Source organism: Schistocerca cancellata, chromosome 1 (assembly GCF_023864275.1).
Source record: "Schistocerca cancellata isolate TAMUIC-IGC-003103 chromosome 1, iqSchCanc2.1, whole genome shotgun sequence".
NCBI classification, from domain to species: Eukaryota; Metazoa; Arthropoda; class Insecta; order Orthoptera; family Acrididae; genus Schistocerca; species Schistocerca cancellata.
Window position 1 is genome coordinate 568096083 of NC_064626.1, and position 21310 is coordinate 568117392.

The 21310-nt window shown below is 38.5% G+C and overlaps 1 protein-coding gene across 3 annotated transcripts in view; it reads right to left on the bottom strand.

Annotated features, from left to right (window-relative positions):
* The window catches only part of LOC126181449 (cyclin-G-associated kinase), a 245441-nt gene that overhangs the window by 102170 nt on the left and 121961 nt on the right, over positions 1 to 21310 (bottom strand). For 2 of the 3 annotated variants that reach the window (XM_049924773.1, XM_049924772.1), the window contains exons 13-15: positions 13254 to 13367; positions 4746 to 4851; positions 4396 to 4586 (exon numbers count right to left, since the gene is read on the bottom strand). In XM_049924773.1, the coding sequence (XP_049780730.1) occupies positions 4396 to 4586; positions 4746 to 4851; positions 13254 to 13367 (411 nt within the window). The remainder of the gene's footprint in view (positions 1 to 4395; positions 4587 to 4745; positions 4852 to 13253; positions 13368 to 21310) is intronic. The other variant, XM_049924774.1, reaches the window with a different exon arrangement.

The following is a 21310-nucleotide window of genomic DNA, read 5'->3' on the forward strand; positions in this document are numbered from 1 at the left end:
TATCTCTTGCGAATCCCAAAAGACATTCGCCATAACCTTTCTGGCCGAAGGATTGGTCTTCGCATTTTTTGGTAGATTCTCCCTTGGTAATCCATTGTTTAGATTGTTGTTTGGTCTCAGGAGTATAGTGATGTATCCATGTTTCATCCACAGTGACGAAATGACGCTTAAAGTCCAGTGGATAATTTCTGAACAGCTGCAAACCGTCACTGCAACACTTCACATTCCGTTTTTGGTCAAGCATGAGCAACCGCGGAACCCATCTTGCGGATAGCTTTCTCGTGTCCAAATGTTTACGTAAAATGTTATGTACCCATTCATTCGAGATGCCCACAGCAAACTGGCAGTCTCACACACCTTAACTCTTCTGTCATCCATCACCATATCATGGATTTTATCAATGATTTCTGGAGTTGTAACTGTCCAGAATGTTCAGCATCACTTGTGCCTATACGGCCACTCCAAAAATTTTGAAACCACTAATAAACTGTTATAATCGAAGGTGCATTGTCACCGTAATGTTTATCAAGTTTAGTCTCCTGAGGCATTTTGCTTTTCATAAAGTAATGTTTAATCACCACACGAAATTCTTTTTCATCCATTTTTTGACAATTACTCAAGTTCCTTGATTCATACGAATGTCAAACACAAAGAAATAGACCAATATGGCTGAAACTTGGTGTGTGTTCTTTCCAAAAATACTACTAACTAAACACGACCTCGATATGCGTTGGTGGTGCCATCTCTCTGATTTTGCAAGGACTTTTCAAACGCCCCTCGTAGATGGTTCACCCTATGGTGATTGTACTCATACAATATAATCAATTGATGAGAGGTGTACATCCTGAGGAATCAGTGACAACCTCAAAGAGTCTGCAGCATGTGGTCTAGTGGCTAGCGTTGCTGCCTCTGGATCAGGGGTTCCCGGTTTTGATTCCCGGCCAGTTTGGGGATTTTCTCTGCTCAGGGACTAGGTGTTTGTGTTGTCTTCATCATCATCATCATCATCATCATCATCATCATCATCATCATCATCTGTAACAGTTGCTAGATTAGACTGTGAAAAAAAAAATTGGACTGTGTAAAAATTGGGACTTTGTACAGGTGCTGATGACCACACAGTTGAGTGCCCCACAAACCAAACGTCATCATCATCATAACCTCGTACAGGACCTAGATACATTCCCAAAAAGTGTAACACAGAATATTTTTCATATATTTGATCTAATAGTAGTGAATGCTTGGTTTCTTAATAAAACAGATGCATTATTTAGTGAAATGCAGTGGAAAATCACACTCACGTCTCAGCCATGTTCAAGAAGCCCAGAAGTATACGATTACTGCTCCAGAGGAAAATTGAGGCAAGAAAGCAAAAAGAATTTACAAGTAGTTCTGCTGAGAGCTCCTATACTGCAAAAAGGGAGAATGGACCAGCTGCTGTACTGCCTGAAAGAGACAGGCAGCTGGGCGGCACAGGACATTTGCCAATTATAGGCATGAAAAGTTGGTGCTAGGTTCCAGCATGCTATTAAACCGTCACACTAAAGTTGGTCAAATGCAATGGGCATTTATGTTTCACTAAAGACATTTTTTCCAAAACTTTACATTTATTACACATTTACATCCACATACAGATAATATTTGTACATTCAATACTTTGTATTATTGCCTTTGTTCTTAATCAACGTTTTTATCCTGTTTGGCATAGTTTTTATCAACTTTTCACTTGGCATTTTAATATCATTGTCATGGTACCAGATTTCCTCTAGTTTCTCCATGAGATATTGTTTGGTAATTATTTTTCCTTATCCTCTGTTTCACAATACCCCATAAATTTTCAATTGTGTTCATATCACGGCTATTCCCTGGCCAGGCAACACTTTCAGTTGCTTTTCTTCCAAGTACTTGGAAACACTTTTGGCTTTGTGGCATTTATTTGGGGGAAAGGTTCCTTTTCAAAAATTTCTTTATATTGTTCTTGTCTCATTGTCGCTTCAACAATGTGTAATCTGCCAGGACCATTCACTGACATCACACTACAGACCATAATGGAAGATGGATGCTTCACACAATGCTGCACACACCCAACTTCGAACTGTTCTCCAGGTCTGCGATGAACACACTGGCTGCTTTCTTCCATCACAGTGAACACAGATTCATCACTGAAGCATGTGTACAAAGCTGAAAGCTAGAAAAAGTTGGGAATAGTTGCATAGGAGATCTCAACAGTCCCAAAATTCAAATGTGTCACAGGTGAAACTTCAACACCAAAACCTTTCAGCTGATGGCTTATGTATGTAGAAGCAAATTTATGGTTCATTGTTGCCATGTTTGTAAGTCTTCTCATTGTTCTAGGACTGATTTTTCTTTTATGTCCACATTTTGCTTTCCTGCTTGGCTTGTATTCACCACCTTTCTGCACTGAAAGTTTGATTCCGCTGATAGTTTTCTGTGATATTCTCATTCTGTCAGCAATTTCTTGCTGTGTATAATTATTTTTAGCAAAAAGTGCTACTACTGCCGAAACTTTCTGAGGTGAAACATCTTTTGTCTTCCCCATAACCTCACTTTCTTTGGAAACTCTACGATTTATTCCTATAGCTAAAAACATGCAAGTTCACAAGCTATAGAATGTCTTGGTAATGTAGCAAGAAGCCGATAGAATAAATAACAAGCTGAAGTACACCACAGAAACATAAAACATTACTGTAAACACAGTCTCAAAGCATGTACACAGAAAACTAACACCAACACAATTTGGAAGGAAAATGACAGAAGTTACTAACTGTGAAAAATTCAGTGATCTGCTAGTTGCTTGGAAGGGAAATTTCGTGGCATCAATCAAACCATCAAAACAAATAAGCTATTACACTTTTCTCTCCTATTTTTACAGCAGAAAAATTAAGAGTATAAAAATAATCATTTAGTCTAATGACAGTCATGTCTGTGTGTGTGTGTGTGTGTGTGTGTGTGTGTGTGTGTGTGTGTGTGTGTTTTCAAATATGAGTGATATGAGGCATCAAATAGTCCAAGAGCAGAACTAAAAGAAAACCCACATATAATTTTTTTATTGCTGAATCAAGAAGCTCATTTATGTCTTCCATAAAGTAGATTACACATGTATGTAAATAAAAGTATTGCGAGTCCCCAGGCAAATAGGTTGCCATAGGCATGATGTTGCCATTTGGCAACAAACCTAAACTAATCAATAAATAAAAATTAAATCAATATTCCTGTGTTCAAATTGTTACACAGTAGGTGTATCAGACGCTCCTCCTAAATGTCTTTGCATTAAAACTGGTTCCCCCTCCCCCTTAAAAAAACTGTTGACAATTAAGAAGGTGTTCTCCTGCCACAAACTACTTGCTTCATTCATTCAAATGTACAAGAAGGATCAAATATGAACTAGAATAGTTTTTTTATGAACTTTACTGAATAAAATGAAAAAACAATACACCCACTTCATTTTTCTACACAGTCTCCTGGCTTTGCTACACATTTTCCCATCAAACTGGCAACTTTCTGATGCCATTTTCTAAGAAAGAAGAGGGACATGTGCACAGCCATTCACACATGAATGCCTCTACCGCTGTGTTGTCATCAAACCAGTGTCCTCCAAGTTGGTCTTTCAGCAGTCCAAAAATCTGGTAGTCACACAGGATGGGACTGTAAGGATGATGCTCCAGAGTTGCGAAATGAATTTCCTCCAGTTTTTCCCTCATTTATGAAGCAGAGTATGGTCTTGCACTATCGTACAGAAGAACCATGTTTGTGATCTGTTGCCAGCACTGTATGTTGTGGTAAGTGGATTTTGACTGAACCAAAAGCTAGCAGTACAGTTTATGTGCCAATCTTCTGGTCCTGTATGGCATCAATATTACCTGGTGTGATTCTTGTCCATGGCCATCTTTGATGGGCTAAGTTTTCCATAGTCTCCCCGGCCTGACATAAATGTTTGAAGCCATTCCTACACTTTAGTCTTCTAAAGATCTGCTTCTACAAATTGCACAGAGAGATGCTTAAAATTTTACACAGGTATCGTGCCTTCTTTCATGAGAAACTTGATCATTATGTGCTGCACAACACACTTGTTGACCTCTTGCTCACACACGGTGGCCTGCGAAAGTCACATCACACTAACTGCACCATCACATTCACAATGCTATTCCAGATGTCATCACCAATATCCTGTAAGGCCATACCCATTTATGTCCACTACCACTGTTGTCAGATTTAAATTTCTGTTTCACATTTGATACGCCCTCATAAAAGCTAGGTAGCTTTTCAGTGAATTATTCATTACAAAGAAAAAATAATTGGAAAAGTAAATTTATTTCTAAATTGGTAAAAAAAAACCACACCAGTTAATAGCCCAAACATTTGCACACTACTCACTTTGTAAATCTTAAGCTGGTTTCTTCTTCTCCAATGAATCCAGTATGGAACTGTAGCTGTGCCATTTTAATTCCGGTTGGACGGCCTTGAGACATCACACCTCCAAGAGTATGCCTTGCATGATATGCAACAACTGTAATATCACCCAGCACAGTGACATTGAGGGGAAGTGTGACCTGAAAAACAGCGCCCTGACACTTGGACTGCAGCAGCATCGTTCACACATACATATGTCATATTTTGATTCAGGGAGTGCAATTAGACCAGAGGAGATTTGTAATACAGAAAATAAGCAATACAGTTACCCCATATAAATAGGCATCACTTTATATCTGCAATTAAGTACTTACCTTGCCTTCAGTGATGTTAAACAGCCGCATCCGCTCATATTCTTGCAATGTAGACAAAACTCTCTCTTCTCCCTGGTACACTTCTACGTAAGGTCTGCAACCATCTCTGCCAAAACCAAAGGGAAAATAAAAAATCTGAATATCACTGCCTACAAAATTTTTGTGTAACTTTCAGTTAATGTTTAACTTACTTTCTTCACTCAAGCAAGAGGATGGAGGGGAGGGGGAAGACACTTTCCTGGATGAAGCTGCACATGACTATGAGCTGATGACATACCACTCATTGTTTCACCTTTAAAAATAGCATGGTAACTGCAGATTTGAGGGTCAGTTCTGTTTTGCGTCGGGGGCAATGTTTCCCTATACTAACATCTGATGATCAATAAGAAAGCTTTTCCATTTTCCACTCTCTCTTACTTAGCTTTTTGTAAGAAAGAGTGGAGAGCAGATGTACAATTTTTTTGCCTTAGGAATATTATGTTCCCCCCCACACACACACACACACACACACACACACACACACACACACTTTATTTAAACTACGCACTTTCATTATTCTTTCTTTTATCCTCAAACTATAGAGGTAGGCAAATAGTATTGTAGTGTATTAACAGTATTCGGTCAAAAAATACGCGAGAGCGGAAGTGAGTTGTAACAGAGCCAGCCACAGTTGGGCGAGAGTATTATGCACTGCAAAGCAAAACACGACCAACTGGTGTTGCAAAGTGGAGCCCGCTGAGCACGGTATAACAACAGTCAACACTGCAATATGCTAGAGGTAAGATGAAAGCCTTTCCTCACTTGTCACCATGGAGGTGTTTGCAGTATGTGCCTTGAGCCCTAAACGAACATAGTCTGGAGCATATAAGTACTGAGATATTCATGTACTAGACGATTTGCATGTCAGTATCACAGCCTACACTACAAACCTGTGACACCTCCAGCAACATCCTGCAATGCCGTACCGGGTCTGCTATTTGACTGTGAGACAGGGCAGCCTGCCCTGAGTCACAAGGGAGCTGCCAACTCACTGGAGGAAGTTAACAGCCATTGTAAGCTGCACTGGTCACAGCTGGAGACATCACTGACAGTGGCATTTGAGTGACGCCATGCTTGGTTCCACTCTTTGTGATGTCAGCAATGCCGGATGTCTATTGTTTCGCCCCGGGTTCGATTCCCGGCGGGGTCAGAGATTTTCACCTGCCTCGAGATGACTGGGTGTTTGTATTGTCCTCAACATTTCATCATCAATCATGTGCGTGTCGAAACTGGACTGAGGAAAGGTTGGAAATTTGTATGGGTGCTGACAACTGCACAGTTGAGTGCCCCACAAACCAGTCATCATCATCATCATCATCATCATCATCATCATCATCATCATCATCATCATCTATTGTTTCGCATGAGAGGCAACTGGACACCTTCACCAAACTGTTTATGGTGTACTACGGCCGAGGGCCAGAATAAAGAAATTAATTGAACAAATCTACCGTCGTCCTGACATCTCACTCGGACAATGACACACACAGTTTGTGAATGAACTTTTTAGCCTGTTCTTAAGTCCCCCATCTGGTATCACAGATTTAGGTTTTCTGTGATTTGCCTAAGCCACCTAAAATGAACACCAGGCTGGTTCCTTTGAAAGAGCACAACTGATTTCCTTGCTCTGCCTTCCACAATCCAAGCTTGTGCTCTGTCTCTAATGATTTCATCAACAGGGCTTTAAACCCTGAAACATATCTCTCCCTTCCTTCTACTCTTATGTCAATAATTATATTGTTTAACTAAATTTTGTACCTAAAACAATTTTTATTAATACATTTAACTTCCACAGTCCTTGATGAATAACAGATTTCAAAATATACCTTATGTTAAAACTTTTACAGTAAATCAATCTTTAATTGTCCATAGAACAGTTTTTCAACATCTCCATTGAGAGTTCCAAAAAAGTTTCTAAGCAACAGTTGAAAGATATTTATCTTTACCTCTTAACAATTTTTCATCTTTTTTTGATCAGGACATATGTTCTGGTCCCTCCCTGAAATGATAAATAGATCTTTCTCAATTTTCTCTCACAGCTATTTCCAAAGATTTGCTGTTGAGGAATATTTTTTCACATTTCGTCTCCCCACCCCCTAGTCTTTATAGAGCAATTAGTATTTTTCTTCAATTACCAATGGCTGCTTTTCTTGCATGTTACCATAGGTTATGCAAGGATATCACAATTTCTAGAAAGGTTTATGGCAAGCCTATTAACTGTCTGCACTGAGACTTCTGCCATGGAGGCTGATGAGAGTAGTAGTTTTGACTGAAGTAGAATGACTTCATTCGATATCTACAGCTCTCTTGGCACAGCCAACCTGAATTAGCACACAACACTGAGCTCCGTGCTTCTATGCACTCATGTTGTTGTTGTTGTGGTCTTCAGTCCTGAGACTGGTTTGATGCAGCTCTCCCTACTACTATATCCTGTGCAAGCTTCTTCATCTCCCAGTACCTACCACAGCCTACATCCTTCTGAATCTGCTTAGTGTATTCATCTCTTGGTCTCCCTCTACGATTTTTACCCTCCACGCTGCCCTCCAGAACTAAACTGGTGATCCCTTGATGCCTCAGAACATGTCCTACCAACCGATCCCTTCTTCTTGTCAAGTTGTGCCACAAATTTCTCTTCTCTCCAATTCTATTCAATACCTCCTCATTAGTTATGTGATCTACCCATCTAATCTTCAGCATTCTTCTGTAGCACCACATTTCGAAAGCTTCTATTCTCTTCTTGTCCAAACTATTTACCGTCCATGTTTCGCTTCCATACATGGCTACACTCCATACAAATACTTTCAGAAATGACTTCCTGACAGTTAAAGCAATACTCGGTGTTAACAAATTTCTCTTCTTCAGAAATGCTTTCCTTGCCATTGCCAGTCTACATTTTATATCCTCTCTACTTCGACCATTGTCAGTTATTTTGCTCCCCAAATAGCAAAACTCCTTTTCTACTGTAAGTGTCTCATTTCCTAATCTAATTCCCTCTGCATCACCCGAATTAATTCGACTACATTCCATTATCCTCGTTTTGCTTTTGTTGATGTTCATCTTATATCCTCCTTTCAAGACACCATCCATTCCGTTCAACTGCTCTTCCAAGTCCTTTGCTATCTCTGACAGAATTACAATGTCATCAGCGAACCTCAAAGTTTTTATTTCTTCTCCATGGATTTTAATGCCTACTCCAAAATTTTCTTTTGTTTCCTTTACTGCTTGCTCAATATACAGATTGAATAACATCGGGGAGAGGCTACAACCCTGTCTTACTCCCTTCCCAACCACTGCTTCCCTTTCATGTCCCTCGACTCTTATAACTGCCATCTGGTTTCTGTACAAATTGTAAATAGCCGTTCGCTCCCTGTATTTTACCACTGCCACCTTCAGAATTTGAAAGAGAGTATTCCAGTCAACACTGTCAAAAGCTTTCTCTAAGTCTACAAATGCTAGAAATGTAGGTTTGTCTTTCCTTAATCTTTCTTCTAAGATAAGGCGTAAGGTCAGTATTGCCTCACGTGTTCTGAAATTTCTACGGAATCCAAACTGATCTTCCCCGAGGTCGGCTTCTACCAGTTTTTCCATTCGTCTGTAAAGAATTCACATTAGTATTTTGCAGCTGTGACTTATCAAACTGATAGTCCGGTAATTTTCACATCTGTCAACACCTGCTTTCCTTGGGACTGGAATTATTATATTCTTCTTGAAGTCTGAGGGAATTTAGCCTGTCTCATACATCTTGCTCACCAGATGGTAGAGTTTTGTCAGGACTGGCTCTCCAAAGGCTGTCAGTAGTTCTAATGGAATGTTGTCTACTCCCGGGGCCTTGTTTCAACTTAGGTCTTTCAGTGCTCTGTCAAACTCTTCACGCAGTATCATATCTCCCGTTTCATCTTCATCTGCATCCTCATCCATTTCCATAATATTGTCCTCAAGAACATCACTCCTGTATAGACTCTCTATATACTCCTTCCACCTTTCTGCTTTCACTTCTTTGCTTAGGACTGGGTTTCCATCAAAGCTCTTGATATTCATGCAAGTGGTTCTCTTTTCTCCAAAGGTCTCTAATTTTCCTCGTGAGATAAGCCTCTACGTCCTTACATTTGTCCTCTAGCCATCCCTGCTTAGCCATTTTGCACTTCCTGTTGATCTCATTTGAGACGTTTGTATTCCTTTTTGCGTGCTTCATTTACTGCATTTTTGTATTTTCTCCTTTCATCTACTAAATTCAGTATCTCTTCTGTTACCCAAGGATTTCTACTAGCCCTCATCTTTTTACCTACTTCACTATTTCATCCCTCAAAGCTACCCATTCTTCTTCTACTGTATTTCTTTCCCCCATTGTTCCCTTATGCTCTCCCTGAAACTCTGTACAACCTCCGGTTCTTTCAGTTTATCCAGGCCTCATCTCCTTAAATTCCCACCTTTTTGCAGTTTCTTCAGTTTTAATCTACAGTTCATAACCAATAGATTGTGGTCAGAGCCCACATCTGGCCCTGGAAATGTCTTACAATTTAAAACTTGGTTCCTAAATCTCTGTCTTACCATTGTATCATCTGTCTGAAACCTCTTAGTGTCTCCAGAGTTCTTCCATGTATACATCATTCTTTTATGATTCTTGAACCAAGTGTTAGCTATGATTAGGTTGTGCTCTGTGCGAAATTCTACCAGGCGGCTTCCTCTTTCATTTCTTAGCCCTAATCCATATTCACCTACTACGTTTCCTTCTCTTCCGTTTCCTACTGTTGAATTCCAGTCACCCATGACTATTAAATTTTCGTCTCCCTTCACTACCTGAATAATTTCTTTTATCTCATCATCCATTTCATCAATTTCTTCATCATCTGCAGAGCTTGTTGGCATATAAACTTGTACTACTGTAGTAGACATGGGCTTCGTGTCTATCTTGGCCACAATAATGCGTTCACTATGCTGTTTGTAGTAGCTTACCCGCACTCCTATTTTTTATTCTCCTATTTTTTATTCATTACTAAACCTATTCCTGCATTACCCCTATTTGATTTTGTATTTATAACCCTGTAATCACCTGACCAAAAGTCTTGTTCCTCCTGCCACCGAACTTCACTAATTCCCACAATATCTAACGTTAACCTATCTATTAACCTTTTTAAATTTTCTAACCTAGCTGCCCAATTAAGGGATCTGACATTCCACGCTCCGATTCATAGAACGCCAGTTTTCTTTCTCCTGATAATAATGTCCTCCTGAGTAGTCCCCGCCTGGAGATCCGAATGGGTGACTATTTTACCTCCGGAATATTTTACCCAAGAGGACACCATCAACATTTAACCATACAGTAAAGCTGCATGCCCTCGGGAAAAATTATGGCTGTAGTTTCCCCTTGCTTTCAGCCGTTCGCAGTACCGCAACAGCAAGGCCGTTTTGGTAAGTGTTACAAGGCCAGATCAGTCAATCATCCAGACTGTTGCCCCTGCAACTACTGAAAAGCTGCTGTCCCTCTTCAGGAACCACACGTTTGTCTGGCCTCTCAACAATACCCCTCCGTTGTGGTTGCACCTACGGTATGGCTATCTGTATCGTTCAGGCACACAAGCCTCCCCACCAACGGCAAGGTCTATGGTTCATGGGGGGGGGGATGTACTCATGAGTATAGTTTTGTTTATGTACTCATAAACAAAACTATATCATGGGTTAAAATACTGAGAAGGGGATGGCTTCTGTACGTTATCACAAGGTGTTGTTAACACACGAACAGTATAGCTACAAAAATATTAGTGTACTAGCACACAGTATTGAAAGCTAATGTCAGCAGCAAGCAGAAACAAGTGAAGATTGGTCCAAAGTCATACACCATCTTCCTTCTGTCAAAATAAGTACTTCCATCTGCCATGGTGCCAAGAATCTTTGTAGAATGAACTATTGATATCTTTTTAAAGTCTTTTATTTGTACTTGCCACCAAATTTTCTTCAATTTTTTTTTTAACTTTAGCATCACTAATTTCTTTCACACAATTTTTGTTTTTTCCAATCGTACTGTTGTTTTTCTACTTTTTTCCGGGCACCTACTCATATTTCCGTATTAATTTTGGCTAATCCAGGGGTTTCCTTCTTTTCAGCATTGATGTTTTCACATAGCTGTTACCAATAGCCATTTTTAAAAACCTGATGTGTTCCTTTTTATGCCGCTTCAGTCTTTCTTACACTGTGGATTTTTTATTTGACCACACTTACTATTTTACTTTATGCATAATAAAACTGGTCTTTTTCACTGATATTTGTGACTACTGCAATATCCAGAAAGAATGGCTTTAATATATTTAAACTATCAGGATATATAGAACAGTGTATCAGTAATATGTAAATAAGTTTGCAAAGATTTGATTCCAGTGTAGGCCAAGCACTATCCTCTTGGATGACTAGAAATGGTAGTAATGAGTCAACTTCAGTCATCGAAGAGATGTCAAACATTGTGGGAGCATGAAACTGTTCACCAGTATGTTTTGCTATTATCAAACGGCACAATACCAAAATTTGAGTGTGAACAGGACAGAATGATAAGACCTCTAGGAGAGAATTTGTCATATTCTGGCATTGTAGCTTTTAGAGTGCATGCTACTATGACATTAGTGGTGGTATGCCATTTTCTATGCATACCCACAATATCCCATGCAACTTCACCTACAGCTTTAGTTTTATGCTGCTGGAGCACTGGAATGGTTGTGTACTTTTGTGTTGACACCTGTGCCCAAGTGTTACAAGCTAGACTAAAGGTATGCATGCCACTGTGCCTGCTTCTATTGTTTTAAAATTACTAACACGTTGCACTGTAATTAGCTTGTGAATCACACTATAGATGTGCTGAGTGGCAAAAATGCGGAGTTCCTTGTCGAGTTCCTGTTCGACTTGCTCTACAGTGATGGTGCCATTTTGTGGGATGACACTGTAACAACCAGAATCTGCAGCTTGCTATGTTGAGTGACAGAGGACAAAAACTTAGTGCAGTGGTTTGGTTCACCATCAGCTATAGCATGCAACCTCAACTCCTATGAATTTAGGACAATATTAACAGCAACTGCTACAGCAGTAAGGTTTCACTGTGAAAGGCACTTCAGACAGAGCCACATGTGATATTTCACCAGCAATTTTTATGTGTAAGGAAGAGCAAGCTGTTTGAAGAGTGATGGGCACACTGCTTTCATGGTCCAATGCTCATCTAACACTTCATCCAATGAATGTGCTTGGCATATGGTTGCTTGACCATTTCTTAGTAATGCTCCTCCAGGAACAACTGTTCATATATTTTGTGCCCACTCAACGTATGAGATATCCTTGTCCATCCTGACTCACAACAAGCTATGTCAAAGGCAATTCCTCAAGAACAAACCTATTCTTGGATGTTAAGAGGGTCTGACTGCAGCACACTGATGTTGCACAGTGTACTGATTTCTCAATGTCAACAACTATGAGCACTTCCATAATCTCAATCATTTGGATATTATCACATTCCAAATTATCGTATGTCACATGTAACTCTCCTAGTACTGCAATTTTCACAAACATAAGCATAGTATACTTTTTAAGCAAGAATGACTGCCTGAGAATTTTGTGTAATAAAATGTCCTACCATGCTGAATTTATACTTTACCCCCACCACTTATAAAAAAGTGAAATTTTAAATTGTCTACATATAAATTATGTGAATCTCTATATCAATTGTGATAAAGTGGTAGCCATTCTTAAGAAAGTGAAAATATTAAATTAACAGGATACAATTCATGACCCACAATATTCCCATATCTCCCAAAGTGGTATTCCACAGCCCACACAACCTATGAAATATACTGGTTCATCCTTATGGCACACCTACTTCCAAACCCTTGTCACACAGGCCATAACCCTCTGGAAGAATTAGGTACAGGAACTCTCCTATGTACAGTGCATCCTATTCCAGTAATATCATTGAGATATTCTGCCCTATCACAGGGAGAGCCACTGGTGAAAACAGTTGTGTCATGTATCAACTCTGCTGTCCACCTGAATGAAGGCCAATGCTAAACTGTGGCCTAGAGCAAAGTTTTCTACCCAATGTCAGAAAATGCACTGAGGTTTGAGAATATTCATCACAAGTAGTATGCTTTAATTCTGGTAATAACTTCCTGGTCCACTGCCTACAGTATAGAAATAGTTTTAGTAAGCACAAAAGTAAAGTTGATATTCTCAATTGATTCAATAAAGAAAGGTGGATGGCTGGGAAAATTACAGAGGAGGTAGAATTTTGAATTTTGTAACAATTTGCTTCAGTTTTATGTCAAATTATTTGGCTTTCAGTTCAGTTGTTGCAGCTGTATCATCTTGTCAGATTTATATTATAGAAACTAAACCAATGCATGAAATGATCAACACAATTTGAATCAGCAGAATAAGACAGTAAATTTGTGCAACTTATAAATCTTATTACACGACTACTAACTGTGTAATGCTTACCTGACCTTAGTGAATAAGGGAACAGGCTGTAATGTAACAGACACCAGGGTAATAGGTTTGAAATGAGGATGTGTGGATGGCTCCTTAAGTACATGGCTCATGTAGTAGAGATACCTGCAAACAAAATTGCCACACACTTAATCCCTTTGCCATACAGCTTCACATCAGAAATAATTATTGTTCTTTGTGGTTATTTTACATCTGTCCTGCCCTCTTGTTCACAAATATAATCTTTTATATTCATATGTTAAAGTGAAGTCAGTCAATAATGATATACACAGACAAATATCAACAGACACAGTGATATATTTCAATGCTCTAATGATGCACCAACTGACTACATACTGGTATTATCTTGTTCACTGATATTAAAATATTCTTAATTTGAAAGGTACATAATTTTTATTGTAAACATACACTTTTTATTACCAACACAAAGCAAACACATTGATTATACATTAAAAGGCTCCATAAACAAACTTCTGTTTTCTATGCTATCATAGCAATAGCTAGTGTTTCATAATACACACTACAAAGTATTATGCTGCAAGAGCATGTTTTGAAAGCTTGGTACAAAATATTTAAACTGTGCTCATGCATGTTCAAAACACTTGTTTATCCATTACTGAATTACAATAGTCAGAGCTCTACAAATTTCCAATGTGAAACAGTGTCAGATCAAGAAAATTAAATCGTGTGAACTAGAGATAACTTGATAATTATTGGTTACAAAGCAAGAAATTTTATAAAAATGTATCTTCAATCACACTAGAATAATAAATTATAAAAATCCTACATAAAAAACAACACAATACGCATAACAAATTTATGTATACATTTACAAAACCAGTATGTCATGATATTTTCAAAAGTTGTAGGTCTTTGCTATCTTGAGTTGTTGACCAACCACTTATCACGTACTAGACCTTTAAGAGTTGAAAGTTTTCCTCATGCTGAATATTTATGGAGCACTAGCAATTTTGTCTTACCATTCCTGTTTTGTCATTGCCATGGTATAATAATTACAATGACTACAAAATTATTCAGGCAGTTGATTTCTAACAATGAAGTTTGACACACACACACACACACACACACACACACACACACACACACACCTCCTGGATTGGAATTTGGCAAGTGGACTTGGTTGGTGTTGCTTCGTGTGGGGTGAGTAGGGGGAGAAATAAGAGTGAAGCAGGAGGAGAAGTTGTGGACAGGTAGCTAGCAGCTCGGAGGGACGCAACAAGTGTGCAGGCTATAAATATGGAAGAGATGGGTGGTAGGTGCACAGGCCACGCATGTGACACACAGGTACCAGAGCTGCTGAGTGTGGCACACAATGGAGATGAAGTGGAGAGGGGGAAACTGTTGGGCAGAGGTGTGGAGACAGTATGTTAGAGGGGACTGATGCCAGGAGGATTATGAAAGTGAAGAATGTGTTGCAAGATTAAATCCCATCAAAGTATGATGATGATGTTTGGTTTGTGGGGCGCTTAACTATGAGGTCATCAAAGTCCAATTTTTTACACAATCCAATTTTTTTTTACACAGTCCAATCTAGCCACAGTCACAAATGATGATGATGAAATTATGAGGGCAACAGCAACACCCAGTCCCCAGGCAGAGAAAAAATCCCAACCTGGCCAGGAATCGAACCCGGGAACCTGTGATCCAGAGGCAGCAATGCTAGCCATTAGACCATGAGCTGCAAACTCCATCAATGTAGTTTAAGAAAGATGGTACTAATGGGAAGGATCTAAGTGGCACAGATTACGAAGTAGCCACTGAACTCCAGCATATTTTGCCCAGCAGTGTATTGTGGTGTTGTGCCACTGGTGGTCAGTGGTCATTCATTCTAATGGACAGATGCTTGCTGGGCATGCCCACACAAAATGCTGTGCAGTGACTGCAGCAGAGCTGATATATGACATGGCTCCTTTACAGGTGGCCCTGCCTCTGATGGGACAGGATAAGCCTGTGAAAGGATTGGAGTAGAATGTGCCGGGTGGGTGAATGGGGCAAGTCTTGCATCTGGGTCTCCAACAAGAATATGTCCCTATGGCATGGGGTTGGGAATGAGGGTACCATAGGGATGCACCAATATGTTATGTACCTCATTACCAGGTATTATGATAGTTATTCTAAGCCTGGCCAAAGATATGGTTCAGTTGCTTCAGTCCAAGATGATATTGGGTCATGAGGGTGAGGGGAGGGAACATTTTTGCAACTGATTCTTGCAGGTGAAGGGACACTTAAGGGTGTGTGAAGAAAGAGTGTGGGAAGTCTGTTTGTGTACCAGATTCTTTTTTTGGGGGGGGGGGGGGGGGGTGGCTGGGGGTAGTGCTTGTCTGTGGAGGCCTTTGTGAGACATTCAGGTTACTGGGCAAGGGGATTCTTGTCACTGCAAATACACTATCACTGGTTGGCCAGGCCATATGGGAGTAAGATTTTTTGTTGTGGGAGGGGTGACAGCTGTCAAAATGCAAGTAATGTTGGTGGTTAATCAGTTTAATACGGACAGAGGTGTGGATGGAGTCATCAGGGAGTTGGAGGTCAACATCTAGGACAGTGGCATATTAGGTTGAGCAGGACGAGGTGAAGTGAATGGGAGAGAAGGTGTTGAGGTTGTGGAGGAATGAGATCTTTAGATCTTTATTATTGGGCACCACATCTCATCAGCTTTTTTGAGTCATCACTGTTCTGACTGGTTTGACGCAGCACGCCACAAATTCCTCTCCTGTGCAACCTCTTCATCTCAGAGTAGCACTTGCAACCTACATCCTCAATTATATGCTGGATGTATTCCAATCTTTATCTTCCCATGCAGTTTTTGCCCTCTACAGCTCCCTCTAGTACCATGGAAATCATTCCCTGATGCCGTAACAGATGTCCTATGATCCTATCCCTTCTCCTTGTCAGTATTTTCCACATATTCCTTTCTTCTCTGATTCTGTGTAGAACTTCCTCATTCCTTACCTTATCAGTCCACCTAATTCTCAACATTTTTCTGTAACACCACATCTCAAATGCTTCGAATCTCTTCTGTTCTGGTTTCCCCACAGTCCTTGTTTCACTGCCATACAAAGCTGTGCTCCGAATATACATTCTCAGAAATTTCTTCCTCAAATTAAGGCCTATGTTTGATACTAGTAGACTTCTCTTTGCCAGTGCTAGTCTGCTTTAGATGTCCTCCTTGCTCCATCCATCATTGGTTATTTTGCTGTCCAGGTAGCATAATTCCTTAACTATTTCTACTTTGTGACCATCAATCCTGATGTCAAGTTCCTCGCTGCTCTTATTTCTGCTACTTCTCATTACTTTCATCTTTCTTTGATTTATTCTCAATCCATATTCTGTACTTATTATGCTGTTCATTCCATTTAGCAGATCCTGTAATTCTTCTTTGCTTTCACTCAGGATAGCAATGTCATCAGTAAATAGTATCACTGATATCCTTTCACCTTAAATTTTAATTCCACTCCTAAACCTTTCTTTTATTTCCATAATTGCTTCTTCAATGTACAGATTGAACAGTAGGGATGACAGACTACATTCCTGTCTTAGACCCTTTTTAATCCAAGCACTTCACTTCAGTCTTAGTTTTCCACTCTTATTATTCCCTTGTGGCTCTTGTACATACTGTATATTACCCTTCTCTCCCTATAGCTTAACCCTATTTTCCTCAGAATTTCAAACATCTTCCACCATTTTACATTGTCAAACGCCTTTTCCAGGTTGACAAATCCTACTAACATGTCTTGATTTTTCTTTAGTCTTGCTTCCATTATCAATCACAACATCAGAATTCCTTCTCTGGTGCCTTTACCTTTCCCAAAGTCAAACTGATCTTCATCTAGCACATCCTAAATTTTCTTTTTCAGTCTTCTATATATTATTCTTGCCAGCAACTTGGATCCATGAGCTATTAAGCTGATTGTGTGATTGTTTTTGCACTTGTCAGCTCTTGCAGTTTTCGGAATTGTGAGTAATTTTTTTAAAGTCAGGTTGTATGTCACCAGACTCATACATTCAGACATGCTAAAGGTAGTATCAGGGGAATAAAGTAAAATACCAAGAGAATAAAAAATTAAGTAGATGATGTCAAAAATAAGAATGAGATTGATATACTTTGTCTATCTGAACACCATGTAACCCTGTGGGGATGGAAAGTGTCAGTATAAATGGGTGTAATTTAGCATCTTACACTTTTAGATCTAGCATGGATAAAGGAGGAGTTACCATTTGTACAATACAAGGGTATAAGCACAAAACTGTAGAACTAAGTAAATTTTGTGTCGCTCAGCACTTTGAAAATTGTGCACACGAACTACAGGCTAGATAATGTAATGTACAGGCTAGATAATGTACTCTTTTAAGCAACAGTGTACAGGTCCCCATTAGGAGATTGAGAGCTAGTCATAAAAAAGTTTGACTCCCTATTAAAATGTCTGTCAGACAAAAAGAACTAGTTACTACTATGTGATGAATACAATGTAAATTCTCTAACCAATTCTGATAGGAAAAGTGAACTAGAAGTGTTATTAATGATATATAATTTAGATGAAGTGATCAAATTCCCTACATGTATAGCTCAAGACAGTAGCATGCTAACAGATAATGTATTTATACAGAAAGAGAATGTAAAACTAACACATGCCTTCCCTGTGATAAATGGATTATCAGACCATGATGCACAATTGATTAACCTGCAACCCTAGCAGCATGTACAGTTCAGAAAACATTAAGTAAAACTGTAAGGCTGGTCAACCCAATATCTATAGAGCACTTCAGAGAAAGTTTAAGAAATGTTAATTGGGGAGATGCATAAGATGAGCAAAATCCTAGTGATAAATACAACATATTTCTTGATAACTTTATATCCCCTTTTGAACATTGTTGCCCCAAAAAAATTACAAAATGTAACACCAAACAGTTTTTGAAGTAACCTTGGATTACTATAGGTATTAAAGAGTCTTTGGAAAGAAAAAGAAAATTGTATGAGACAGCACGAATTAGTAAAGATCCAGAAATAATTTTACACTATGAAAACTCTTGCAATGGACTGAGAAAAGCTGTCAGAACATAAAAAAATATGTATATTGGAGATGAAATTAACAACTTGGGCAATAAAATAAAATCAATATGGAATATTGTTAGAAGAGAGACACGAAAAGTAATCCCAGGGGTGGGTAGTATGACTATTAAAGAGAATGAGGACATACTAATCTACAGTACACAAGTAGCTAATGTATTTAACAACCATTTCTTAAGTGTAGGTGGAAAAAAATTGATGAGAATAGTTAAAAAAAGGGTCGAGCAGTACATGGAAGAGTCAGTTTTGAGAAATCCTTGTCAGATTAATTTTCATCTAACAACCTCTAGTGATGTAAGGAAAATCATTAAATCTTTGAAAAATAAACGTTCTGCTGGAATAGATGACATCTCTAACAAGATATTAAAATAATGTGGAGCAGTTACAGCTGATGTTCCGAATCACAGATTAGATTAGATTAGATTAGATTTACTTTCATTCCAATTGATCCGTAGTGAGGAGGTCCTCCAGGATGTGGAACATGTCAGAAAAACAACAATACATGGCAAATATTTACAACTAAAACAAATAAGCTAATGTACCATTCCACAGGTCCCAAGTGGAATGATCGTCATTTTTTAATGAACACTAAGAGTCATTTTACAAATACTAATGCACTGAATTTAAAATAAAAGTTTTTATTTATTTATAAGGTAATAAACAAACATGTAATACAACTACTGTAATACTTATTTACAATGAACACATTACTGCACTGAAATGGTGCAGAAGTTAGATTATACTTACACACACACACACACACACACACACACACACACACACACACACACACACAAATTTTCAATGAACACATTACTGCACTGAAATTGTGCAGAAGTTATGTTGTACTTATATACAAATCAGTTGGTTTTACTAAGAAATTCATCAATGGAGTAGAAGGAGTTGGCCACCAATAAATCCTTTAGGCTTCTCTTAAACTGAATTTCATTGGTTGTTAAGCTTTTTATGGCTGCTGGCAAGTTATTGAAAATGTGTGTTCCTGAATAATGCACACCTTTTTGTACGAGACTAAGTGACTTTAAATCCTTGTGAAGATTATTCTTATTTCTAGTATTGATTCCATGAATTGAGCTGTTTGTTTGAAAAAGTGATATATTTTTAATGACAAATTTCATTAAGGAATAAATATATTGGGAAGCAGTAGTTAGTATCCCTAGTTCCCTAAACAGGCTTCTGCAGGATGTTCTTGAGTTCACATCACATATAACTCTTACTGCACGTTTTTGTGCCCGGAAAACTTTAGCTTGGCTTGATGAATTACCCCAAAAAATAATCCCATATGACATTATGAAATGAAAGTAAGCATAGTATGCCAGCTTTTTCATTTTTATATCCCCTATGTCTGACAAAATTCGCATTGCAAACAGAGATTTGTTAAGACGCTTCAGCAGTTCTGTGGTGTGCTCCTCCCAGTTGAATTTATTATCAAGCTGTAATCCCAAGAATTTAACACTGTCCACTTCCTCTCTCTTCTTGTCATCATATGTTAGACATATACTCTTGGGACACCTCTTACAAGTTCTGAACTGCATGTAGTGTGTTTTTTCAAAGTTTAGTGACAAAGAATTGGCTAGGAACCAGTGATTAATGTCCACAAATATTTTATTGGCTGATCTTTCTAAGACTACACTTGATTTGCTATTTATTGAAATGTTTGTATCATCGACAAACAAATCAAACTTGGCATCTGGTAATGTTACTGATGAAAGGTCATTGATGTACACAAGAAAAAGTAAGGGCCCCAAAATGGAACCTTGTGGGACCCCACACGTAATTAATTCCCAGTTGGATGATGCCTGATAGCTTGATACATGTCTCTTTCCTAATAACATCCTTTGTTTCCTGCCAGAGATATAAGATTTGAACCATTTTGCAGCATTTCCTGTTACACTATAATATTCTAGTTTACTTAAAAGGATATTGTGATTTACACAAATCACAAAATATACCAGTTGCCTGCAATTTTTTGTCTAATGAATTAAGCACATTTTCACTGTAAGTGAAGATAGCCTTCTCAATATCAGAACCTTTTAGAAATCCAAACTGTGACTTTGACAGTATGTTATTTGAGATAAGATGGTTATAAAGACGACTGCACATTACTTTTTCGAAAATTTTTGAGAATGCTGGCAACAGTGAACTTGGAGGGAAATTTGATGCTATTTCTTTATCTCCCTTCTTAAACAGTGGCTTAACTTCAGCATATTTCAGCCATTCAGGAAATATTCCACTGATAAACGACTGGTTACACAGATAGCTTAATATGTTACTTAGCTCAGAATCACATTCTTTAATTAACTTTGTTGATATTTCATCATACCCACTAGATGTTTTTGATTTTAAAGATTTTATGATGGATATATGTAATGTATCACTAAGTCAAGGTATTTTCCCAGACAGGTTAAAATATGACATTGTCAAGCCTCTCTACAAAAAAGGGGACACCACAGATGTCAATAATTACCAGCTAGTATCCTTGCTTACAGCATTTTCTAAGCCTGCCGAGAAAGTAATGTACTGAAGAGTCGTTAGGCATCTGAACAGTAATGGGATACTTAGTAAATCACAGTTTGGATTTTAAAAAACGCTGTTCTGCTGGATAACAATATAAAATTTCACTGTCCACATAATAGAGTCTTTAAATAGTAGATTGTCACCAATAAGAATTTTCTGTCACTTATCCAAAGCATTTGTTTGTGTGAACCATGACATTATGTTACAAAAATTTACAGTTCTACGGTATAAATGGAACAGAACATGAGTGGTTTAAGTAATATCTACAGAGCAAGAAGCGAAACGTTTATTTATATGGATTAGTGATTTAAGGAAGTTTCCCACTTCATCTAACTGGGGTGAAATTACATTAGGTGTTCCACAGGGTTCAATAAAGGGTCCCCTTCTGTTCTTGATATATATGAATGATTTCCCTTCTTATCTGAAA